General features: G+C 38.8%; 1 protein-coding gene across 2 annotated transcripts in view; it reads left to right on the plus strand.

The window, feature by feature from the left end:
• Nucleotides 1-26,859, plus strand: part of LOC133226372 (complement C1q tumor necrosis factor-related protein 7) — a 72,959-nt gene that overhangs the window by 31,967 nt on the left and 14,133 nt on the right. For both annotated transcript variants that reach the window (XM_061379861.1, XM_061379862.1), the window contains 15 exons: nt 2,890-3,030; nt 3,445-3,601; nt 4,485-4,720; nt 5,627-5,804; nt 7,594-7,750; nt 11,533-11,680; nt 13,900-14,038; nt 14,828-15,031; nt 18,618-18,710; nt 20,136-20,227; nt 21,935-22,102; nt 23,597-23,702; nt 24,989-25,098; nt 25,217-25,313; nt 26,480-26,578. In XM_061379861.1, the coding sequence (XP_061235845.1) occupies nt 2,890-3,030; nt 3,445-3,601; nt 4,485-4,720; nt 5,627-5,804; nt 7,594-7,750; nt 11,533-11,680; nt 13,900-14,038; nt 14,828-15,031; nt 18,618-18,710; nt 20,136-20,227; nt 21,935-22,102; nt 23,597-23,702; nt 24,989-25,098; nt 25,217-25,313; nt 26,480-26,578 (2,125 nt within the window). The remainder of the gene's footprint in view (nt 1-2,889; nt 3,031-3,444; nt 3,602-4,484; nt 4,721-5,626; nt 5,805-7,593; nt 7,751-11,532; nt 11,681-13,899; nt 14,039-14,827; nt 15,032-18,617; nt 18,711-20,135; nt 20,228-21,934; nt 22,103-23,596; nt 23,703-24,988; nt 25,099-25,216; nt 25,314-26,479; nt 26,579-26,859) is intronic.

Consider the following 26,859-nt stretch of genomic DNA (forward strand, 5'->3'; position numbering starts at 1 on the left):
TCACTGTTTTTTAAAACTGCATTCCTTTTTTTGCTTTCCATGCTAGTACAAAATGTGATTCATGGCAGACCTTTAAATTCTGCTGTAAATTGCTCTAGAAAATTTTCAGGGCTTAAGAGTTCTTACTGATTGGTTAAGTAAGAAAAATTATTAAGAAAATACAGTTTAGGCTGAAATCTTGATTCAGAAAGGGTCTAATCTGATTGCCTTTTATTAATTATGTAGCAACTATTTACTGGTGTGTATTGCACAATTAAAATTCAGTTGAGCTTTCAATAGACACCAGTGGGATGCATGAAGCTCTCACAACAATCCAAGTGGCATAATTTTCTGAACAGACAAAAACTTTAGTTTTTTTTCCGTTGTCTTCCTCATTATTATGTATGTGTTCTTGATTCACTTCCCATTCTTAGGTATTTTGGCCGTATTTTTGCCAATGGGTTAATATACATAAAATGGTAGAATTTTGTTTTACAAAATTATGGTTATTTTTTCTTAGACAGTACATGTGTAGCAAAAATATACAGTTCTTGGCTTGGCAGTGAAAGTTAGTATTATTTTTGGCAGATGGACAGTGGTGAACTGTAAGTGTAAGCAGTATGCTCAAAATTAAATTATTTTGGAGATCTGTGCTGAACATCCTTTGAACTAGTAGATACTTAAAAATCTATCAGCTTTTCGCAATCTGAAAGTAGGGAATAATATATTAAAGAAACAGAATGTTAGATTATGTCACGGGTTACACGATAATACAATATTTTAAGAAATCTTTAACAACAATTCTACTTTCAGCCTTGAAATTTACATTTGCTTACGGTTACTCATCCACTCACTACTCTTAGTTTGGGAATTGGTTAAGATTTTCGTCTTTCAAGCATGCTGTCTTGTAATACATTAGTATTTGTACAGGGCATGGAGAATTTATAACATACAATTTTATACTGAAGGACAAAGTCTTTCTTCCATTGAAAAAGGAGTAGTTTTTATTAGTATTTTCTTAACACATCTGCTAGAGGACTAGGAGCAGGAGGTGTGCAATTACCACATGGTACTTTGGAGACAGGATCTCTCACCAGGAAAAACATGAGAATAGTAATGAGAAGGTTCACTGTGGGAATGAGATTCTTGGATTTTGGCACCAACTCTGGGACTTGCTTGATGGTTGATCTTAATTTGATAAAATATTCCTTCTGAGTTTCTTAAGTGTTTTTCTAGGCCATGAATGATTTAGTTTAGTGTCACATTATAATGAGTTGGGAGAACCTCAGTTGAAATCAGTGAGATCAGAGTTGTGTAAGTAATGTGAGATTAGTTTGGCTGGGATTATTCTAGGGCTTTTCATATCTGTAATTCTTTCTGGCTCCAGCTCTGTTGTTGGAAGCTGTTACGCATATGAAGCTCAGATGATTTCAGGAATTTTTACTGTCGTGATGCTTAATACTAATTTGGACTGTGTATGTTGGTAAAAACATCTGACCTGCCTTGTCTTTCTTTTAACACTGCATTTCCCTGATGGTCAGTGTAGTACACTCATGAGAAATTATAGATGTGAAGAGAGTGTAGCATGGAAAATCATCTAATTGCTTCCTCCACCCTCCAATAACATAACTGATGCGTACTCTTTGCTGTCTGACGATCAGAGTTGTAGTTTTCTATTGGTTTGAGGAAGAAATGTCATCTGAATACAGAAGATACTTGCAAATCAGCAATTTCAGCCCTCCTGACCTCTTTTGTGGAGGAGGAAGCCAGCGTATGCTGTGGATTGCAGGTTTCAAGGCTCTTCTGGCTGATATGTTTTAGCAGGGGTGATTCTCTACTGAAAGGTCCTGCTTCCAAATTGTATACATTAAATAAGTGTAATTACTGATCTGTATGATCCTCATGTCTTTAAGCTTCATCTTATAGCTTCATCTGGTAGACAAAGAAGAAAAGGTTGTTAAGCTGCATGGATAAGTAACACTCAGACTGCTAGCTGATGAATTGGAGAAGTATCCCTTTCTGGAAAGTCTGTATTTCTTCCTTATTTATTGTTTTTACTAAATTTGTTTATGCTTTTAAGTAGTGTAAGATGTATTGCTTCTTTCAGCTCTAACTCACCCTCCCTGTCTTCCACATTGTCTGAATATTACAAACAGTAATGTGTTACATCTTCTGTTGTTTTGGGTTTTTTTTTAAATCATGTTCTTTTTACTAGGCATGTTTAGCTACCAAGATGGTACTGGAAACTGGTACTGGAAACAGTCTGTGCTTGTGCTGCATGGACATTTACATGGGAACTGTGTTATGGTCATTAAAAGTGTTAATGAATAGCTCTTTTGCAAGCAGATGAGATGCTGAAAATGTGAAATACCAATTCTGAGGAAAAAAAAAAAAAGCCCTGTTAATTTTGTTTGTGTTAAGAATCTTGTAGGGCTGTCAGAGGACTTAAATTACTTTATACTTTGCTACATTACTTCATCTCTGCAAGCCCATTTTACTGGAGCTAGAGGCATGTTAAGTTTAAAACATATTTTATAATGTACAATGTAATATGCATTACTTCATAGCAGCAGTGTAGGTTTCCTGGGCTATTGTTTACATGAATTGACTTTAAAATGTTTTTAATGATGTACAGCTGTAATAAGCATTTCAGAAAACTTTGGGATCTCTGGAGAATGAGTTGTAATTGAAGTCAGATTGTCCAAAATGCAAGAGACTGGAGTACAGAAGGAAATCAAATCCTGACATCTTCAAGCCTGGGTTTTGTGCTCCTTGGACTTAAACCACTGCAGCCATCAGTCAAATTGAAACCCACATCACTTGGCTTTTGCTATTGCACATTTTCACTCTCCTGTTCCACTGAGTTATAAAATTCATATTGATTTTGTGCATATGTGTGTATGTTTCTAGGCAAACCAGACGACTTCGTGATGCTGAACAAGAAAAAGACAGAATGTTGCTTAAGTCCATTATAAAAGTTTGGAAACAAATTAAATCCCTCCGTGACTTTCAGAAGTTTACTAACACACCCATGAAACTTTACTTGAGGAAGTATGTTTTGATAATGCTTTTTTATACTTCATTTGCTAGCAGCAGAGTTTTAGTAAGATTAGTTGATTTGGGAACTTACAATTCTGGTGTGAAGGGTGCAGAAGTAAGAATTTGAGTAGTGTCTAGCGCTGGTTGAGCCTGCCACTATTCTTGTTGAGCTTGGGGAGGAAGGAAGGTTAAAGTAACAAGTAATTGCTGTAACAGAAAGGAATTTCTACAGGCTAATGGTATGATATCCATTCTGGATAGTGACTGCTATCAGCTTTTAGACTGTCTATGCTGATATTTTTAAATAGAACACACTTTTGATCTAACAAAATTTATCCATGAAGAAATAGACTTAGGTTACATATTACAGACTTAATTGTAGCCCGTATGTTAATTTATGCAACATGTTGATGACTTGTTTTGAAGGGAACAGGTTGATCAGAGATTAGATGAAGAAGCATATGAAGCAGAAATTCAAGCTGAGATAAATGAATTGCTAGAAGAATACAGGGAAGAATATGAGAAGAAAATGGAGGAATATAAAACTGAGCTAAAGGAGTGGAAATTGTGGAGGAAGACACAGGTTTGTTTAAATCATACAATTTTACAAGAAACATCAAAACTTGCTAAATGTGTAGAAAAAATTGTCCTTATGAAAATTTGTTCTTCTAATACAGAAGATTCAATTTCAGGGTAGTTATGCATAAATTTTGTGATGTATTTGGACACATTCTGTCTACTTAGAATTTGTTAGTAAATTAATTGTGACTTAATTGAAATTAAAACTAAGGTTTTTTGAGCACTGTCTCCTGCTATTGATTTTCAGCACTTCACCAGCTCTTTAATAGTTTTGCTGCATTCCCATTAAATTCATGCCTTTGCAAACAAAAAACATGGATGAATTTTGTGTGAATGGTGAAGCAAAGTAACTGTTGGGGTGTTTCCAGAGAACAAGCAGTTGATGTCATCTCATGTAAATTTCAGTTTTGGAATATCCCAAAACTGAATTGTTTAATGCTAAGCTGCAAAGCTTGTGCATTGGAGTTTGTGGCACACGTGCATTCACTTCAGCAGTGTGTATGCAGACAGTGTGTCTCAAAGAGCTGTGTCTGCCGGTTAACCCTTCTTCAGTCCTGACAGAATGCATATGGTAACTCAGGCTAAATGAGAAGTCGGCTGCTAGCCAGAAAGTTCAAGAAACATGTTTATTTTGTAAGTTGGTTGAGAAGGTTAAATAAATGTTTTGTTTGAAGCATATTATGTGTTGAAACATACGAGTGGAATGCAGTGCTGAATTCTGAATCTGAAGTAGTACTGTAGTGTACGAGAAATGTCATTTGTGTGTTGTGATTTTAAAATTACACAGTCATTTCTCACACATTTATCACTTATGAATCAAGAGAACAAGGGAAAAAAACTGGTGATTGAAACAAGTTCAGGAAGAACATTGTTATTTTTATATGCAGAAATCCAAAAAGAAAAAGAAGAAAAAAGACATTAATGAAGAGGAAGAATCAGATGAAGATTGTGATCTTGGTGAGGAACGTGTAAAACCCATCCCACCTAAAATGGCCAATAGTCTGGACGTTGAACAGCAGGTTAGAGAAAAAGCTGACAACTGCAGAAGGAAACCTGGAGAGCCTGCTCTAATTCCTGAACTGGTGCTGTCAGGAAACATAACTCCAACGGAGTTGTGTCCTCGGTAAGATCAATGGTGGCCTGCAGATTATTTTCTTTTGTGACTTTTCTGGTGTTATTTATTAACTGATGGTTTGCACAACTTCAGAAGCATGTGCTCACCACTCTGTTTAGCCTAGTGATAAAACTGCTCTCTGAAGTTGATACAACTTAGTTTGTTTTCAAGTCACATATAACCTTGTATATTAGTGGCTTGGAGAATGCATATATGCCCATTCCTTTTGAACCTTCTGATGTTCGTTGAGCATCTGCATGGAGCAGTGATGTGTCTATAAGGAAGTTCTTTTCAGTGTAGAGTCTAGGTCACTTTCGGGAGTACCACACTCACTAGCTAGTCCTTTACACCAGATCTCTGCTACAGTCAACAAAGTAAGGAAATAGTGTAGTAAACCAGAGATTTCAGTGTGGATAAAATAAATAGATTTACTGGTTTGTGTTGATTTCTGCATTTACACACACAATTAAACATAGATTTAGTAGACCTTACTCTTTCCAAAAACTCCTTTGTTTTGTATTTATTCAGCAGATAACCTCATCAAGGAATATTGCTTGGCTCTTTCATTCCCAGCAACTAAAAACTTAAGTCTTAATTTGATATCATCTGTTGTGTTTTGGAGGAAAGGAGTAAAAGGAAATCTTGTTTCCCTATATAACTCCTTTTATATGGAGATGGCTTTAGTGGATCTAAAATGTGACCTGTTAATTTTTAAATCACATTATATTCATGAGAAGATAAAACAACTGTTAAGTAATAGTTTTAAAGTCATTCCTGTCTAGTGACATTTTTAGAATACCATTTTAATTTAGGCAACTTCTGTTTACTCTTGCAGAATCAGATTCTCATTAAACATAACCAAGGAATAAAAAAGTTATTAAAAATTATATGACAGCTTGTTTGACATATTTACAGAGCTGAAGTTTTGCGACGAGAAGATGTGAAGAAACGCTCAGCTTTTATAAAAGTCCTTTTCAACTCCAAAGAAGTATCAAGAACCGTTACCCGACCGTTAAGTTCAGATTTCAGAGTTCACTTTGGACAGATTTTCAATCTACAAATATTCAATTGGCCAGAGAGTTTGCAACTGCAGGTAGATAATGATTTATCATAGAAACTTTTAAGAAGATGATATGAACTGTAATTCCACTTGTAATGCTTGTCTTTTGCTCTATGGTAGTGTTGTAAAGACTGAAAAACCCTTTGTAAATCATCAGTCTTACATCCCTTCCTTGCTTCTCCAGTCACAAACTTTTAACTTTTTTGCTACATTTTTGATGCTTGCGCTTTATACATACATTGGATGATCTTAAAGGTCTTTTCCAACCTGGTTGATTCTATGATTCTATGATTTATATATAAGTGTGTGTGTGTGTGTGCATGTTACATATAAAGTGACTATGGGCAGCATGAGGAAAAGGAGGTAATTGGGACATACGGTTAAATATGTTACCGGAGCAGCCTGTTAGTTTTAGAAGAACTGATACAAGTTGCAGGTAAACTTGGCAGAATGGCTTTCTTAAGATATTATTGTCCAAACAGCAAAATCATCATAATGTTTGCTGGAGGGGTATAATTAAAAAAAAATAAATCATTGCTAGTAATGTCCATAACTGCACTTGACCCAGTCAACAGTGCAGTTAAGTCAAACCACCACCACCTCTATTCCAAGCAAGAATTAATGAATGAGTCACATGAATTTTCAGGGCCAATACAGTATATTTTTAGGAGGAATATGGTCAGGATTCTACTCATGTTAAGTAACTTATTCCTGGTAGTTCAGAGGGTGTATACCCCTTGCCTGCTCAATTTATGTAATGCACAGATTGAAAGGGAAAAGAATCATAGAATCACAGAATAGTTAGGTTGGAAAGGACCTTAAGATCATCTATTTCCAAACTCCATGCCATGGGCATGGAGATCTCACACTAAGCCATCTCACCCAAGGCTTCATCCATCCTGGCCTTGAACACTGCCAGGGATGGAGCATTCACAACCTCCCTGGGCAACCCATTCCAGGGCCTCAACACACAGGAAAGAATTTCCTCCTTATATCCAATCTAAACTTCCCCTGTTTAAGTTTTAACCCGTTACCCCTTCTCCTGTCACTACAGTCCCTAATGAAGAGTCCCTCCCCAGCATCCTTATAGGCCCCCTTCAGATACTGGAAGGCTGCTATGAGGTCTCCACGCAGCCTTCTCTTTTCCAGGCTGAACAGCCCCAACTTTCTCAGCCTGTCTTCATACGGGAGGTGCTCCAGTCCCCTGATTGTCCTTGTGGCCCTCCTGTGGACTTGTTCCAACAGTTCCATGTCCTTTTTATGTTGAGGACACCAGAACTGCACACAGTGCTCCAGGTGAGGTCTCACAAGAGCAGAGCAGAGGGGCACGATCACCTCCTTCGACCTGCTGGTCAAACATTTGAATGGAGAAATCATTAATGTCACTCTGAGCCTTCAAGTGGCCAGAGGAGAGGAAAGCATCTTGCAATACTGCCAGAACAGGCGGTGTGTACCTTTCATGGTAAGGGAGAATTAGTGAGGCAGAATCCCCTTGACATCTTCACCTGGTGCCAGTGACTGTCAGAAGCAGTTATGTATTGTACAGTGATGTTCTTTATAAGCCTGGAGTTTATTATATTATTCTCTAATGCTTTATAAAAGTGAGCAGAATATACATCTAGGAAAAATTCAGATCAAGTTAGCTGCTGGTAGCTGAAATGTCTGCTAACTGGGGAATTCAGAAAGTAAATTAATACAGTTGTCTTAATTATTTCATGCTTAAATAATAGTAAAATCATTTGTTCAGATACTCTACAGTATGTTTTCAACTTCTCATGAGTACATCTGGTTTTATTATGTCTGTCCCTGTGTTTTTTTCTAGATATATGAAAAAACGGGTATGAGCAGTACCACCTTGTTGGCTGAAGTGTTCATACCTGTTCCTGAGACTACAGTTCTGACAGGCAGTGCTCCTATAGAAGAAATTGAGTTCAGCAGCAGTCAGCGTGTGGTGTTGGACCATGAAGGAGTTGGGAGTGGTAGGATCTCTTAGTCTTTCTCAGTTCAGTGTTTCTTATTTCACTGAAACCGTGTAACAGTAACAGGCTGGTATAAGTTTCAGAGTAAATTCTGGTAAGCGTGAAGGTTCTTTAGTACTTACATAGTCAGGCCTCTGACACTGCAGAGCAAGCGTGTGATGTTAATCGGTATAGGTCCGATGATGTTAATGTTTTATACCACTGAAGAACTGGCTATAAAATAAAAAGCAACACATGAAAAAAACACACTTTCAGGTGTAAAGTATCGCAGTATCACAGTATGTTAGAGATTGGAAGGGACCTCAAAAGATCATCTAGTCCAATCCCCCTGCCGGAGCAGGAACACCTAGATAAGGTTACACAGGAACGTGTCCAGGCGGGTTTTGAATGTCTCCAAAGAAGGAGATTCCACAACCTCCCTGGGCAGCCTGTTCCAGTGTTCCGTCACCCTCACTGAGAAGAAGTTTCTTCTCAGGTTTAAGTGGAACCTCTTGTGTTCCAATTTGTACCCATTTCCCCTTGTCCTTTCATTGTTTGCCACTGAGAAGAGCTTGGCTCCATCCTCGTGACACTCCCCCTTTATATATTTATATACACTAATAAGGTCACCCCTCAATCTCCTCTTCTCCAAACTATAGAGACCCAGCTCCCTCAGTCTTTCCTCATAAGGGAGATGCTCCACTCCCTTAATCATCTTAGTTGCCCTGCGCTGGACTCTCTCCAGCAGGTCCCTGTCCTTCTTAAACTGAGGGGCCCAGAACTGGACACAATATTCCAGATGAGGTCTCACCAGGGCTGAGTAGAGGGGAAGGAGGACCTCTCTCGACCTACTAACCACCCCCCTTCTAATACACCCCAGGATGCCATTGGCCTTCTTGGCCACAAGGGCACAGTGTCGGCTCATGGTCACCCTGTTGTCCACTAGGACCCCCAGGTCCCTCTCCCCTACACTGCTCTCTAACAGGTCGTTCCCCAACCTATACTGGAACCTGGGGTTGTTCCTGCCCAGATGCAGGACTCTACACTTTCCCTTGTTATATTTCATCAAGTTATTCCCCGCCCAGCTCTCCAGCCTGTCCAGGTCCCTCTGGATGGCAGCACAGCCTTCTGGCGTGTCGGCCACCCCTCCCAGCTTAGTGTCATCAGCAAACTTGCTGATAGTACACTCAATTCCCTCATCTAAATCGTTGATGAATATATTAAATAATACTGGTCCCAGTACCGACCCTTGAGGCACTCCACTAGATACAGGCCTCCAACTAGACTCCGCCCCATAGACTACAACTCTCTGGCTTCTCTCCTTCAGCCAGTTCACAGTCCACCTCACTACCTGATCATCCAGACCACACTTCCTCAATTTAGCCGCAAGGATGCTGTGGGAGACCGTGTCAAACGCTTTGCTGAAGTCAAGGTAGACCACATCCACCGCTCTGCCATCATCCATCCACCATGTTATTTCCTCATAAAAGGCTACGAGATTGGTCAAGCATGACTTCCCCTTGGTGAAGCCATGTTGACTGCCCCTCATAACCCTCTTATCCTTGATATGCCTTAAGATGGCACCAAGGATAAGGTGTTCCATCACTTTCCCAGGAATGGAGGTGAGGCTAACCGGTCTATAGTTACCCGGGTCCTCCTTCTTGCCCTTTTTGAAGACAGGAGTGACATTTGCTTTCCTCCAGTCCTCAGGCACCTCTCCCGTTTCCCAAGACTTGGTAAAGATGATGGAGAGCGGTCTAGCAATGACCTCAGCCAGTTCCCTCAGCACCCGCGGGTGCATCCCATCTGGACCCATGGATTTATGGATGTCCAGATTGCTCAACTGGTCTTTAACCCATTCCTCATCGACTAAGGCAGACCGCTCCGTTGACCTATCTTCATCTGAGGTCTCAGCGGTACAGGGCTCTTCAGGACTGCCTCCGGCAGAGTAGACAGAGACAAAGAAGGCATTCAGTAACTCTGCCATCTCTGTATCTTCTGTCACCAGGGCACCCGTCCCGTTCATCAGCGGGCCTACATTGCCTCTGGTGTTAGTTTTACCTGCCATGTATTTGAAAAAGCTCTTTCTGCTGTCCTTGACCCCTCTCGCCAGCTTTAATTCCAAGGAGGCCTTAGCCATCCTAGCAGCTTTCCTACATCCTCTAGCAGCAGCCTTATATTCTTCCCAAGTGGCCAGCCCTTCCTTCCATGACCTGTAAACTCTCCTCTTCCACTTGAGCATACCAAGCAATTCCCTGTTTAGCCACGCAGGTCTCCTGACCCTCTTCCTTGACTTCCTACGTGTCGGGATGCTCCGATCTTGAGCTCGGAAAAAACATATATGCAGAGTAAATTTTTGGCTTCCTATTTGCCTTGTTGAAGTCCTGCAACATGTTTTATCCCTGGGACACTGGAAAGATAAAACAAGGGAGAGAGAGGAAAATGGGAATCGGGAATAATACATAGCAGCATATGGAACTTTCAAGTTTATATAGGTTTGAACAGCATTATGAGATGACTGACTTGCATAAATTTGCCATGTATGAAATGCAGATAAAGCTAGAGCAGAATAATACATAAACAACTGTGGAGGAAAGAAATACAGTAAAAAAATCATTAAAACAAATATGTTTTAAGTGTCACTGGCCGTGATGACTTTACATGCAATCACAGAATCCCAGAATCCCAAGGGTTGGAAGGGACCTCAAAAGATCATCTAGTCCAACCCCCCTGCAAGAGCAGGGTAACCTAGAGTACATCACACAGGAACTTGTCCAGGCGGGCCTTAAATATCTCCAACGTAGGAGACTCCACAACCCCCCTGGGCAACCTGTTCCAGTGCTCTGTCACTCTCACAGTAAAGAAGTTTTTCCTGGTGTTCACATGGAACCTCCTGTGCTCCAGTTTACACCCATTGCCCCTTGTCCTATCACTGGACATCACTGAAAAAAACCTAGCTCCATCATCCTGACACTCTCCCTTTACATATTTGTAAACATTGGTGAGGTCACCCCTCAGTCTCCTCCAAGCTAAAGAGACCCAGCTCTCTCAGCCTCTCCTGTCCTCCTTGAACTGAGGGGCCCAGAACTGGACACAGTATTCCAGATGCGGCCTCACCAGGGCAGAGTAGAGGGGGAGGAGAACCTCTCTTGACTTACTAACCACACCCTTTCTAATACACCCTAGGATGCCATTGGCCTTCTTGGCCACAAAGGCACATTGCTGGCTCATGGTCATCCTCCTATCCACCAGCACACAAAGCTTTAGGACTGAATTTTTTAGTCATGCATTATTCTCTTGACTCTGAATTTCTGTTTCATTAATAACAGTATGCTGAACTGGAAAACTACCAGAAATATTAGGGCGTGTCTGTGAAGGAGGAAAAAAAGCTTTTGACGTAGTTTTCAGGGATTAGCCTTTCCTTCCAACCCAGATGGAAAGCCTTTCTGTGCAAGACTCTGTGGAACAGAGTCCTTCACTCTTTTTGTAGAGCAGAATCATGTTGTTTGACATTTCTCCATTTACATAAAGACAAAGGTTATTTCATAGAAGTGTTGAATAACTGGTTGGACGGGACCTCAGGGATGATCTGATCCAGCCTTTCTTGGCCATGACCTAGCTGACTCAGTGGCCTGTCCAGCCAAATCTTAAAAAGGGTCCAACGCTGGGGAGTCCACCACTTCCTTGGGGGGATTACTCTGTTCTGATTGACTACTTATTTGCAGGATGTGTCTTTAAAAATGTTCAGACATTGTGTTTGAATGCCTAAATATACTACTTTGGGTTTTTTTGTCTCTTGATAGGTGTGTCCTTTTCATTTGAAGCTGATGGTAGCAACAGGATGACTTTAATGACCTCTGGGAAAGTATCTAATAGTGTCTCTTGGGCGGTTGGAGGAAAAGGAATCCCCTTAGTTCCCCCAGTGTCTCAGCAAAACACAAGCATTTCAAGGTAATATGATAGGAATTTTCAGTGATTCAGGGGAAACTGATTATGTTAGTATTTAAAAAAACCCGAGGCTTTCATAAACAAGGATTATCATAATCTTTTTTCCTTAAATGTAGATATTTTACTTTGAGCTGTAACTCCCTGCAGATGTCTTAGGGTACACAGTTTTGGTAAACAGGTTTTAATTAGAAATTTAATCTTTTAATATATTAATTACCAACAATATTAAAGTTAAACTCAAGCTGATTAATACACTTTTATGATTTTCTAATAGAGAATGTCTGTACTGGCAAGGAAATTTCCTGTAATTTTGCTCAGAACAGAAACTCCATCTTTTTCTTAATCTGGAGTGTATTTGGGGAGGCTGTTGGGACACACGCTTTAACTGCCTTCTCTATAATTAATGATAAAGGGTACGCTATGAAAGCAGTAGAAGTTAGTGTAGGGGCTTGACACTGTTAGTGAATTAATCAGTGAAAAATTCTCATCTGTCGAATCATTCCAAGATAATACTCTTTTGCAATTTTTCTCCACCAGAAGTGTATTGACGTGCAGAAATGAGTATATTATTCCATTCAAAACAATCTTAATTTGCCCTGTGGCTGCAAATTGAGTATTGTAGATGATTTATCCATCTTGTTGCTTTTATATAATTGCAATAAAGTCAAGGAAATGGTACTTAAAGTCTGCATTTGTAATGTCTTCAGGTAACTTCACTGTAAAGCCTTAAGAGTTTTCCTGAACTTATTAACACTGAGCAAGTACCTTTTCCAGCTGATTAGATTCTGACATTTTATTTATTTAGAGGTTAGACATTGGCATCCAAATCAATATGTTGCTACTTTTGACCCAAGCTGCAAATGTGAGAGTAATTTTCTCATCAGTGTGTGAATAACCTGCTGACTTCAGTAAGATTAAAACATAAGGATGTATTCCCAAAGGCTAACTTTAAACTCTGGAGACTAATCACTGTAGTAAATGGAAAACCAGGGAATTTCAGAAGTTAGCTGTAAAAGATTCTTTCTTCATCTCTAAAGGGTGATTCAGTCATCTGTGACTTTCCATTGTTTGCTGTGAGACAGCTTTTCATGCCTAAAGTTAGTTTTTGCTACCCGTTAGCTTTTCAGCACAACTGTGATTCAGTGGCATTTGTCAGGACTGATGCCTAAAGATAAAACCTCCATGTTACCACTTTATCTGCTACTCCAGTAACTGCTGGATATTTGGCTGATTCTAACCAAGTGTGAGAAGGATCCATAAGCTCTTAAAGCTTTCTTGAAAATATTCAACTAAGCAGAGATCAAAGACTCAAATTATCACCCCTAAAAAAAGAAAGGGCAACATCCACCCTCTGTGGTATTTGATTAATAACATGCATGTCCTGGTGTATTGGGTTTATGTGGCAAGATTTTGGTAGTGGAGGGGCTTCAGGGATGGCTTTTGTGAGAAGACTCCAGAAGCCTGGCTGGCAAGTCAATGTACAAATGGCCTTCATACTAGCTACCGTAGTTCTTTGTCTGCTCTGAGTCTAATAAAGTGAGAAGTGTCCAAAGGATAAGGAGTGGAACTGGGACTTTTAGTGTCAAGGAGGGCCAAAAGCAAGGCTATGCCACAAAGGAGAAGGCTGAAAAAAGGTTCCCAGCACAGTTAGTGTCCTTGCCAGCCAGCATGCAGTCTTACAGGCATGACAGGCAGAGCAGGCTACTGGCAGCAGTCCTGACATGGCAAGGGGAGGAATCAGGCCCCAGGATCTACCCAGAAATACCAGGGAAGGGACAAGACTACAATGCAGGTCTGAGTAAGCCATCCAGGGTACAGATCAAAGATATAGGGGCAAGTGAGGACTGTCTCTTGAGAAGTACGTTTCAGTATGGATTGCCAAATATTTCATGCTACATTTCATGCTTTACAAGGAGGCAACATGGAATACTGTAGGTGTATCACAGATGTGTCAATAAGCACCTTATTACCTTGTATAAAAGTTCTTTTCCACCAGTTCCTTTGTGTTTCCCCATTGTTTTCCTTTGCAGTTCATCATTCCTCCATTCGCAAAGCTGCAATTAAGAAGTGTGTAGTGGAATTTACTGTTCAGGTTGTGGGGACCTTTTTGGTTTTGGTTGGGTTTTTTTTCCTAAGATTGTATTAAATACTTCTTTTTTTTTTCTTTTTATTATTGCTAAATCATATGCATGGTATAAGTGGGATCAATTCTGTCTTTTTAGTGCTTTAAAAAATACAGATGCTATTGCATCCATTGGCACATCAGGCTTAACTGACATGAAGAAGCTAGCTAAGTGGGCAGCGGAAGCAAAACTTGATCCAAATGACCCAAGCAATGCAGCTCTGATGCAGTTGATCATGGTAAGTGGCTTTTGCAGAGCTGTAGGGCTAATGGAGCTGTGAAACACCTACTCACCAGTACCTTCCCAGGCAACCTACATGCATGCCAGGGAGGTACTAGCATTTGAATTTGTTATGGACATACCTGTGTGAGTCTTAAGAAGCAAAATGTTTACTAAAATATGATTTCTTAATCTATTTAATAGTGACTTAATTATTAATGAGTATGATTTATTAATCCATTCAGTAATATTCTAATGGTGAAAAATAGGTATAAGGGAATATGCAAACTGATTAATTTATAAATAATAAAAAAAAATACACGTTTTGAGTTTGTTTCCTTAAGGAGCAGGAGTATTCCCAGTGCACTTGTATGATATTAAATAGGAAGTTTCTCACAGTGACAACTGCACAAATAGATCTAGTGTGTTGTAGAAGTTGCAGCTTTTCTGAACATCAAATTGAGGACCTGTTTACGTAGCTGAAATTGTGTAAATGAATCATCTTTACAGCACAGCTGCCTAGGTTACTCTGCTGTGTTGCAGTTTTCCTACTCTTTATTATGTTATGAAGAAATAGAATTTTATTGTATTCTTAAATATGTATACTTTGCTCCACAAATCCCCACTTTAAAACACTCGGTGTTTCAGTCTCTGTTCGATCTGTCTCAGTTGCTTTTGCTTAAAATGACCACCCTTGCCATACGCAAGTAAGACTTGCAGAAGTTATTTTATAGACTTCAGTCACTTTGCATGAAAGGGTTTTGGTTTCTTTTTTTAGTAAAACTATATTTTTTTTTTACTAATTTAGGCTGCTATGGGTGGAGAGGCCCGTGTTCCGGAGTTCTTCAGGTTGGAACAGTTGCAGCAAGAATTTAACTTTGTTTCTGATGAGGAATTTAATAGATCAAAGAGATTCCGACTTCTGCAGCTCAGAAGCGAGGAGGTGGCAGAGTTCCGAAACTATAAGCAAGTCCCCTTACATGAACGAGAAATCAGTGAGAAAATCTTCCAGGTAGAATGCTACCTGAAATATTTCTTTTCTAGTTCTAATGCTAATATTTGACTTGCAATGAAGTCAGTTGGTCCCTTAAAGAATGTACAGCTGTGCTGATATGTAAAAAGTGAGAATTTTAATCCTTCAGTCTTTTCTAGTTTTACTTTAAGACAGCTTCCTTCCAAGGCAATATTTCCACAGCTATACTGTGCAAGCAGACAGGTAAACCACAACAAATTTAATGAAATTCAACAAGGGCAAGTGTAGAGTCTTGCATCTGGGGAAGAACAACCCCATGTACCAGTACAGGTTGGGGACTGACCTGCTGGAAAGTAGCAAAGGGGAAAGGGACCTGGGGGTCCTGGTCGATAGGAGGATGACCATGAGCCAACAATGTGCCCTTGTGCCAAGAAGGCAAATGGCATCCTGGGGTGCATTAGAAAGGGTGTGGTTAGTAGGTCAAGAGAGGTTCTCCTCCCCCTCTATTCTGCCTTGGTTAGGCTGCATCTGGAATATTGCATCCAGTTCTGGGCCCCTCAGTTCAAGAAGGACAGGGAGCTGCTTGAAAGAGTCCAGGGCAGAGCCACAAAGATGATTAAGGGAGTGGAACACCTCCCTTATGAGGAGAGGCTGAAAAAGCTGAGTCTCTTCAGCTTGGAGAAGAGAAGACTGAGGGGTGACCTCATCAGTGTTTACAAATAATGTAACGGGTGGGTGTCAGGATGATGGAGCTAGGCTTTTTTCAGTGATATCCAGTGATAGGACAAGGGGCAATGGGTGTAAACTGGAGCATAGAAGGTTTCACGTTAACATCAGGAAGAACTTCTTTACTGTGAGAGTGACAGAGCACTGGAACAGGTTGCCCAGGGGGGTTGTGGAGTCTCCCACATTGGAGATATTCAAGGAACGCCTGGACAAGTTCCTGTGTGATGTACTCTAGGTTACCCTGCTCTTGCAGGGGGGTTGGACCAGATGATCTCTTGAGGTCCCTTCCAACCCTTGGGATTCTGTGATTCTGCTGTAGACAAATTCTAAGATAGTTTTTGTTAAAGGTGAGAGACCTTTCTTTTCATTTATTTGTAAGTGATTTCAAATACAGAAAGATAATAAAAAGATAATTCAGGCTTAGGCTTACTAACTTTTGAGCCCTTTCTGTGGAGGCTGCTGGAAGCAAGGACTAACAAAACTTAAAACCTTTTTATGTTTTGCTACAGCTTATGTTGCAGTTATTCTGCAATTGTTTCAGTTAGCTTACCCTGTCCTTGCCTGTCTGTGAAGAACCCTACTGAAATGCAATGTGTGCAGTTTTTATTTGGGTCATACTTCAATTATTTTTAATCTCAACTCCATTATAAGTGTTAAGTCACGCATGCTTTTGTTCTTTAGCAATTAATGTAGCTAAGGAGCATTTTAGTGTGTTCATTTCCTTAGTAGGATCAGGATCGTAGAATAGGTTGGAAGGGACTTTCAAAGATCATCTAGTTCTAACCCCCCTGCAAAGAGCAGGGCATCTTCAACTAGATAAGGTTGTTCAGGACCATATCCAGCCTTCATCTCTGATTCTGGCAACTGCTGCTTAATCCCTACTTCTTCTTACATAAATTTATTTGAAAAAAATTCTTTCTTCCATTACTTTTGGATTATCTCTTTTTTAAAGGTATTTATTAATTCAGTCATGTCTGGCTCTTTGCAATAAGTATTTTTCCTTTTTAAATTTTAGATTAGTTTTGTACCTAAAAAGATGTGCCACATCTTTGATACATGTTTCTGATCACATTGATTTTTAGAGACTTTATTTATTTTTCTCACTCAAAATTGAGAACTATTGTTTAAGAATTTGTTTATTTCTTTTCTTTTTTTGTTTAAGGGTAAATTGGATAAACCTATGATCATCCATTCCAAGTTAATTTTATGTGGCATGATCTTTAAAACTAAGTTTAAAGTGGAATAGTTCCTAGTTGCTTTACTTGCTATTTGGCAAAGAAGTCTGAAAATTCATAGAATTGTGGCAGTATTGTTTGGAAAATATTGTTTGGAGGTCATCTACCCACACTTTACACTGAAGTGGTGGGACTGTTGCCAGCACTAGATGAGGTCAGCTGTGTATTTGTCTAGCCAAGTTTTCAAAACCTCTAACTGGGAGATTCCATAGCCTTTCTGGATAACCTGTCCCAGTGTTTTCCAATGATTATAAAAAAAACCACAAGGAATAGATCCTGTCCAACCTGAGCCATCCAAGATGTATTTAATGGTTGTTTTCTCTTGTTGTATTGTCTGGAACTAGAGAGATGAGTTTGGCACATTCTACCAACTCAAATAGTTATGGGCAAATACAGGGTTGGTCATTAATCTGTTCCTGACCAGACTGAGTTGAACACCTTGTCTAGTGCAAGAAAGATACTGAAATACTGTAGCAAGTCCAGCACAGAGCTGCCAGTACATCTACTGGGCTGACGCACCTGACATGCAAGAAGTTGAAAAGACTAAGATTTGCTCTGGCCTAAGCAGGCAAGGTTAAGTGGGGACTCTTACAGCTTCCTTCAGGTACCTAGCAAGACAGAGCAGCAAAAACAGCAAGGCTCATCTTAGTGGCGAGATGATGACAGGCACAAGTCACTCTTAAGAGAAATTCTAGTTAAATATAATTAAAACACTTTTCACAAAGAATGTATTCAAAATCTAGAACATGTCCAGCAAGTCTGTAGAGTTACCATCTCTAGAGGTACTGAAAATTCAACTGTCAAAGGCCTTTGAGCATCCTGATTGCAGTTGTTCCTGCTGTGGGTGAGGGTTTGGATCAGATAACAACCAGAGTTCTCTTCCAACCTACATTATTCTAAGATTCTGACCTGTTCTTGTAGATCATGTTCTATATGCCTCTGACTTCTTCCTATTAGTGGACCTCATCCAGTTTCTCCACATGCTTGTTGAACAGGCAGCCCCAACTTGATTTTACCAAGTAGCTTTTAAGTGATAAGCAGCTGTGATTCTAAAGCCAACCTGCAGACTTCCATTGAGCCTGCAGGTCTGGAGAGACCCCTGGACTTGTAGACTCTGTTTTTCTTGGAAGCTGAGTGTCAGCTCTAGCCTTTTCTTAATTTATGAGACACCTTCCAAAACTTGTGAATAAAAGTTGCACCTGTCAGTACAGTTGTGTCACTCGTTACATGTATTAAAACACAGTTCACATTTCAGGTCATCCTCCATAAATACTGCATCACTTCTGTTGTAAAAGGATTCTCCTTTATATTTGCAGCTATTGCAGCTGCAGTAAGAGAAGCCACTTCCAGTTCGAATGGAATTTCAGTTTACAGCAGCAGGTCAAAGTTAGCTTTAAAAGAAGTGAGGGAAATCTTCAAGTTATTCATAGTAATTTAAACCACATGAATCTTGTAACTTAATGGAATTCTTGTCTATATTCATGGTAGTTTAGCAGTGCTGTTGCTGTATACATTAGCATTAAAAATAGCTTTATAAACCTCTGACATCTGTTTTGGTTTATAGCGATCCATACATTAATATTAATGAAATATGTGCCATTTTTCATGTATGTAATAAAGCGCTGAATATGTTTCAAATCACAAACTCTAGTAAATATCTTTAGGACTATGAGAAGAGACTGCAAGAGAGGGATGTGGTTGACAGCAAAAATTACTTAGATGCCCACAGAGCAGTTGTTGCCAACTATCTACAGAAGGTAAGCTGCAAAAAATAAGGATCCACCATATTTCTCTAGACCATATGTTGCTTCTATACTTGGAAGCTTCATTTCCATGAATATTAAAAACTTACTCATCTCTAAACATGACTTACAGACATATTTAAAGTCTCAAGTTGGGCCTGAAACTGGTCTAGTTGAACAAGTGGAGATTTATAAATGACTCATTTAATGTTACTGAAAAAGATGCCATATACAAGATGACCAGCCATTCTGGATTTTTCCAGCAGTTCTGTAAATTCTCTTTTGCTCCAGTGTCCCAGAGATTTGTACTGTTGTGTCCCAGGCATTCACTGTTTTCTCTTTCCTCCCTATTTTCCTTCTTGTAAGCTGCGATGCTAAGAACTTTATTATCTCCATGAAAGTGGCCCTAACCTGTGCAAAAGATGTGATACACATTGTGTCTTGTCCTGCAGCCTGAGGCAGAGGGCACATCTTCCATCACATCACCTTCACTGTGGTATTATAGTATATGAAAACATTGGTCATATAACCAAGAGAAGTTTGCCATTTCAGATTATTTTGGCAAAATAGGAGGTGCAAAACATGGCTACCAGTTTCCTACCAGTACTGGAAATAACAGGACATGTACTAAATCATAGGCAGCCAGCGAAACATACACTGTGATGGTAACATTGATATGATGTAGGACAAAACAGTTTGTCTGTTAGAAAGAATGGTTTGTAAAAGAATCCTAGACAATGAAGAGTGTTTAAATCTTCCGGGCAAGTGCCAGAGCCCAGATTCAGTATGATAATATAAAAAACATTATTTTAACACAGCTGTCATGTCCATGTCAGCCCCATATGTTTTGTCTGATACTTGAATGTGCACTCAAACATCAGTGCACTAAATGCAGTGCACTAAATAATGGTATAGTAGTGCAGGGTAATAAGCATTATGGTACCTTGATTTGTCACTCTTTTAGATCAAATACAATATCCTTTTTTTTAGAATAATATTTGGGTATTTTGCAGTTATTTGGGTATTTTACAGTTATATAAATTGTCAGGTGTGCTTGAAAATTAGACTTCTCCCATCAGAACTGAAATCCAGTTCACCCAGAAATGTGATCTTTATATGCCTGTTGCTTCAAAACAAAGATATAATAGTAGTAACTTAAAATCTTTTATAAATAACAAAGGGGGAGATGTATTTCAGACAGGTCTTTGGTATTGCTGTTCTGCAGTGGTGCACTATATAAAGGCATTACTAGCATTTGTGGTAGGAAAAAAAGACAAAGGCACTATGTCAATCTGCTTAAATATAGTTGTTAGGAGTCTTTTAAAAGTGGAAAAAAATAATGTGCATTTGGAGATTTGTTTGCATTTAATAGAATGCAAATATTTGCAGTAGGTTTGGATTAGAAATGTATTTTGGTCTCTTCTCCCTCTGCATTCACAGGTTCGAGAATCAGTAATAAACCGTTTCCTCATAGCAAAACACCATTTCATTCTCTCTGACCTTGTTAATGAAGAGGAGATTCCCAGCCTGGGGTAAGAGAGCTGTCTTTATTTGTTCTCAATCAAAATATAATAGTAACGTAAAACTAACTGATCTTTTTTTGCAGAGCATTGATGTGCCTAACAGCTGATGCAATTTTGTGTTTAGTGTAACATATAAACTTCCAATTACTAAGTGCACCTCTGCCAGTATTGATACACAGAGTGTGTAAAACCTTTTTTAAGAAAAAGTCTGGGTTTGGCAGAAGTTGTGGCAGCATGGGGATAAGATTTAGTCCATATAATGCATCAGGCTGTGATCTGATGAGCTGAGCATAGCCCTAGGATTGTGCCAGACTGAATGATGTCCAAATATCAGACAAGCATTGGAGCTAGTAATGCTACCACTAGTTCTGTAGGTGGTGCTCACTTAGAGCTAGTGCACATGCCCTGCAAATAATGTGCAATAGATATCTTTTTAAATAGTCATTTTCCTTATTTTACTTCTCATGTATCTGTATATTGTCAAATGCTGTTTACTTTCAGCAATGTTACTGGGTTTGGAAATGCCTTCTTTTTTCTTTTAATATTTTTTTTAAATTACTTTAAGCACTTTCTTCGAATGGCTGTTCCAATTGCCATACTTGTGGAGTATGACATTTATTAATCTTCCCAGCACAGATGACTCTTAAAGTTGCTCGCTTAAAAGCTGTGTAATCAAACAAGTTGTGGAATTTATTTTTATTTCCATGTAGAATTTGCTTGTGTTCACTGTAAACATGACACTCTTAAAGTGCAGCCAAAGGTTTTTCACTGAGCAGTATAAATCTAAACAGTCCCATCTGCTGGAGATACAGAGACTTGCTCTCTTACAGAAGAGCTCATCCTGTTTTTTAGCTCATGTTTTCACATCACAGAATAGAAGAAACCAAATGAGTCTATAACCAGCTTTTGGAGTTGTTTAAAATCAGTTGCTTCACTGATATTTTCTTATCATGAATATTAATTCATATTTGCTGATACATATGGTTAGTGAATTTAAAATACACCATGAGTTTTAAAACCATCTACTTAGTGAGATATCTCAGTAAGTCTTGGTTTTGTGTTATTTTAACACTAATTACTCTGGGGGTTTTAATTATATAAGGAAATAATGACATTGGCTATCAGTTTTCAAAGTACATTTTGGAATGCCTGCAGTTAATATCAATGATGTGTAAAAACATACATCTGCTTTTTATTCTTCTCCTGTTTTTATTTTTTCTTTGGTTCTGCTTTGCCTTGGGTTGTAAGTTCTGAGGGTCCAGGGTATGTTGTGCCATATTCATTATGATTCCTTTCTATAGCTCATTGTTTGTTGTACATAGCTGTGTAATTAGATTTTTTTTTGCTTATTCCATACAGTGGTTGTTATCTGCTAGATGCCTTGGTTTATAGCACTGTAGTTTAGATCTATCTTGAAGTTGTGTAACTGTAGCTTACCTGGTTTGGGGGAAGAACCAAAACAAAACGGAAAAACAAACATACCCACACCCCTCCCCCCAAAAAAAGTTTTTCTGCACATTTAAGTTAGAATTTCTGAACTGGAAGACAATACTGGATTGTGTACTACTAAACAATTAAAACATTTTGACATTTTCTAGTTTTGTGTGGTACTAACAGCAGCATATATCTAATGTGCATGTGTATCATGGGAACACTAAAATGTTGCATTCTATGCAAGAATTACTAACTATCTGCTATCTGTTTCATGATTATTAGTATTTTGGGACTCAGCCTCTTTAAACTGGCAGAGCCAAAACGACCATTAAGGCCAAGAAGAAAAGAAAGGAAGAAGGTCACAGCGCAGAATTTATCAGATGGAGACATCAAACTGTTAGTGAACATTGTTAGAGCTTATGATATTCCAGTGAGAAAACCAGTTATGAGGTATGTTTAAATGCCTGTTTCCAGTACAGGTTCGTTTTCTGGTTTCTGCTGTCTTGAGGAAGCTGAAGCAACTAATGTTGAAATTCAGCCATCTGTGTTGTTTTGATCCTCATGATACACATTTGTCTTTTTATTAATAATGATAAAGAACTGCTGTTGAGTGAGTTTGGAGAATAATGTGATCATTTATCAGTAACTACTAACCTCCAGAAATGTTTTACTAAAAACTCTCTTAATTTGGTTCAGGAAAAAACTGTCTGAAAGGTAACTTACAGCTTTGACAACATTATAACTCTGGTAATATCAGATGAATTATACCTTAAGCAAGCCTCCTACTTTTACTAGGGTAATTTAAATTCATAATGTCTTACTACTAAAAATAAGTATTAAAAAATCTAGTTCTTCATTGAGGGATATTATATTTGCCTCCTCAGTGGAGCATGTTGTTCTTCTCCTTCACGAACTGTTTGTTTAAGTTAATGAACTGAGCCTGATTTGGCTCTAATTTTAAAGGTGACCATTATCTTCAGGCAAATTAAGGCAATGCCTGCACTGCGTGATGTTGTTTCACACAGAGATGCTGGAGTTCTGAACAGTCATCTGGTTCAGCTCCAGAAATGATGTATTAGTGCAGTGTTCTCTCTCTCTCTCTCTCTCTCTCTCTCTCTCTCCCTCCTAAAATGAATACACCCTGCATTTAACTCAGAGGTATTTTCAAGCCAACCGATTACTGTGCATACAAAATTTAGCATCTTCTGCTGTTTTATCTCTTTACTATAATAAAGGTTCTTTTGGCTTATGTAAGTAAGTTCATACCGGGAAAAGCAATTCATATTGGAAACATGTTGATAAGAAGGAAAAGATGAAAATTTCAATTCATCATCAGTCTTATAAAAATAACTAAAGCCCCTCCCAGTCTTGCATTATATGATACCTTGTTTTGAGCTGCTTTCTCCATGAGTAGTGTTTCTTTTATAATCTCTAGTGTGGCATTAATACAAAAAAAGTTCTGTGGAAACACTATAAAAATAAACCTATTAACATTTATTTTATTTCACTCATGGGTTGCTGGTTGTGTAATACTCATATGGGTTTAATTTTATTGAAGAGGCCTTGACTGAATACCATGAAAAGTGTACACTGTTATGAATTCTGTGGGGATTCATCTCCTTGAACCGAAAAACCCGGAGCTCAAAAAGATCATATGGAGAGGGGGGAAAAAAACAAAATCTGGGCTGATAAGCTCTTCAGAAAATAAAGCCCGCAGGCACAAAGTGCTCTTGCAATGAGGCATGCAAGAGCTTTACACTCACTACCCCTTTCTGGCATTCATTTTGTGTTATTTGATGGGATAAATATCTTTCCAAGGTTAAAATCATGACATTAAAGTATCAGAAGTATTTCCAGAATTCAGAATGGTTAATACAGAATGTGAGGGATTCATAGTTTGGAATGTGTTCTCTGTCTTGTTGTTGTTGTTGTTCCCTCTCGTAGTAAATTTCAACAACCAGCCAAATCTTCAAGGTCCTTTAATGAGATGTTTGCAGCCTCTGCGTCAGCTCAGAGCCCAGCTGATAGCCCTGATTGGGCATTCAACCAGGTACATTACCAAATGAGCATTTTCTTATGTGAAGTTGGGAGCATTCCTCTCTTCCACAGACAGTAACATTAACCATCAGAAAGATGGCTTACTAGTGAGGTTGGTTTCCTTGCTCCTTGCAAAAAGCTGCAAAAGGCTCAGAGAAGGTGATAAGGAGGTCAGAAGTACAGAATGCCTAATGTACAGTGAAAAATGGTAGGACTTTACAGCCAGCACAGCGGTACTGCACATGGAGGAGGGAGGAATATGGTAGAAAGGCACAAAATCATGATTAATGTCGAGGCCACGGATAGGGATTGACTGTTTACTGTCTCTTTCAGTAGAGGGGTGAGGGATCATCAGATGAAGCTGGTAGGAGTTAGGTTTAAAACAAACAGAAGGCTGTCATTCTTCAGGCAGCACTTAGTAGGTACCCAGAGAAGTTGCTTATGTGTACTGTGGACTAAAGAGGTTTTCTTGCATTGGACAAGAAAAATTATTGCAGGCTTAGGGAAGTCCTTCATCTCAAAACAGTCGAAGCCTGGAAAAGTAATAGGAGAAAATGCCATATATGCCTGGTCTGTTCTTACTCTTCTATATGTGTCTGCTCATGGCTATTTTCACAGCCTGAATTTTGGGCCTGCCGCACTCTTACTGTAAACCACCATCCTTCTGAATGAAGGTGAAAGCCTTTTGGGGTTTTTTTTTCCCTGTTTTTCTTATGATGTCCCTTCAAAATCACAGCTTTTTGAAATACAGAAAAGGTTATGCCATATGCACTTGAATATTAATTAAATGGCCCATTAAGCCATTTTTAATCACATCAGATTTTTGTTGTGTCTAGTAGAAGTTGCTTATCTGTAATAGGAGCCAGTTTCAGAGACAGCCAGGATTGCAGCAGTAGGCTGCTTGGATTACAGATAAGAGGACACAAGTGATCTTTTTTCCACTGGTGTCTGGATCGTGTGTTCTGTTTCAGTTACCTTCTGTGATTAGATAGCCAGTAGTTTTCCCATTCTCCAGAGAAAATGTGGTTCTGTTGGTATATATGAATATGTCAAGTTTTCTGAATATACATAATCTTTTGGAAATGCTAACATACAAACATTTTTTTAAGAACTTCATAAATGCTTAGAAGTGTGGGAAGTGCAGTATTTGAAGTGTGTTGAAGTTTTATCTGGCCTTGACCAGCCTTATCTCCACAAAGTACATGTTTATTCTTCTAAACACATGAAAATGTGTAATTTCAGATGTTCTCATGAATTTTTATAGAGGTTTATTTCCTTTGTTTTGATGTCTATTCATAGGTTTTAGTCCGTCCTTTTGTAGAAGTTTCTTTTCAGCGAACAGTGTGCCGGACAACAACAGCAGAGGGTCCAAACCCCAGCTGGAATGAAGAACTTGAGCTTCCATTTAGGTACAGCAAAATGAAGCAAAATTATTTCTGAGTAATGGCAATTTAATTTGAGCATGCAAATGTATTAAATTTTCCAGCTCTGTTCAAATCCCATTTTTGGTATATTTAACCTTTTCAGAGCTCCTAATGGTGACTACAGCACCCATAGTTTGCAGTCAGTGAAGGATGAAGTCTTCATTAACGTTTTTGATGAAGTACTTCACGATGCTATAGAGGTGAGTTCATAATTGCAGGACAGTGAACATTAGCGAATATTACGAGCTTTTGAAGTTGACAGAATAAGTATTTTTGGTGTAATAGATTTCATCCTCTTGTGCCTCTTTTATCTATTTTGTCATTCCTTATGATTCTATTTCTACTCAATAATGCAAGATTATTAGAGGGAGCAATCTGTATAGTGTTGACCTTTGTCTGTACAAATTAAGCGTGTCCTTCATAATCTGCTGCTAAAGTTCAACACATGTATGTAATGGGTTTTACTGGTATTTCATGAAATTGGAGTAACTAAAATTGAGAGGCAACATGCGAACTGTAATCTGAATTCTATTCTAACAATCAGAATTTTTTACTAAATTCCAGATGAATGATCCCAATTCATGTATTTTTATTAACTTTTTATGCTGTCATCCTGATCTGATTTTTTGGAATGAGGTAAATTAAGCTCTCAGGGTTGACATAACTCCTTCCCCTGTTGAAACCAGTGCAAGCCCTCCCAGGCAGTTCAGCAGAATAGCAGTACTCAGTACTCTTGGAAATGCAGCCCCAAAATGAAAAAATGTGCACATGTCACTGAGAACACAATTCTGTCCCCAGAACTGAAATGGTGTTTGGGGGAGCAGAGGGAAGAATGACAGTCTTGAAACTCAGATGGCATCAGAGCCTTTACAGATTTTGATTCATTCATTTTTAACAATGTATAGGCTGATTATACTGGTTTCAGAAATCCCTGATAAGCAATACACGTGAGAACAATGCTTCTGTTCCACAGCATTTAGTTAGATTTTCGTACAATTTTACCTTCAAAAAGCTTTCTTAAATGCTAGCAAAATACTTCATTAGAAGACATAGCTTAATTTACCTTGTCTGAGAAGGCTCTTTTGGATGACTTCTCACATTTTTGAGTTCTTTATCACAGGTTATACAGGACTTGAACCCTGAAGTGCAAGTACATTTCATCATTGGCCATGATGTCCTTGTAATTGTTCGGTATCTGGCGTGCTTGAAAGGCATACAGAATAACCATTGCTGTACTAGGAATGAGTTTGTATCTGTAGTAAATTATTAATACATATTTTTTATTAATGCCTGGATTAAATTGCTGATTGGATTAAAGGAAATTAAGGTGCCTTACAAAGTGTTATGTTGGTCACCTTTTTAACAGGATGATCGTGAAAGAGGCAGTGGAATCCATGCTCATGTTGAGAGACGCTGGCTGGGATGTGTTAAAATTCCATTTACTACCATATATTTTCAAGCAAGGGTCAGTAACTTGGAGTAAATGTCTTAAAATACAAAACTGGAGAATGGAACAAGGCTGGTAATGAAATGCCAGATTTAATCATGTTCTCTGTACTTGTTGGCTTATTTTTATGGAATTGTTTGAAAATGCCTTTGAAACAACTGTTTTTTGTCAAATCTGGTGAGTATTTGTCAGGAAGTTCAACATTCTGACGGGAGGAGCCATAAGCAAACGTACTTCTACACTGACCTGGTGGTGGCCTGGTTTCTTCCAGTAACAAGATTAAAAGTACAAATACTTTA

The sequence above is a fragment of the Neopsephotus bourkii genome, unplaced genomic scaffold (genome assembly GCF_033783945.1).
Source record: "Neopsephotus bourkii isolate Nb327-2 ecotype Australia unplaced genomic scaffold, CSIRO-AGI_Nbou_v1 NB_1780, whole genome shotgun sequence".
NCBI classification, from domain to species: Eukaryota; Metazoa; Chordata; class Aves; order Psittaciformes; family Psittacidae; genus Neopsephotus; species Neopsephotus bourkii.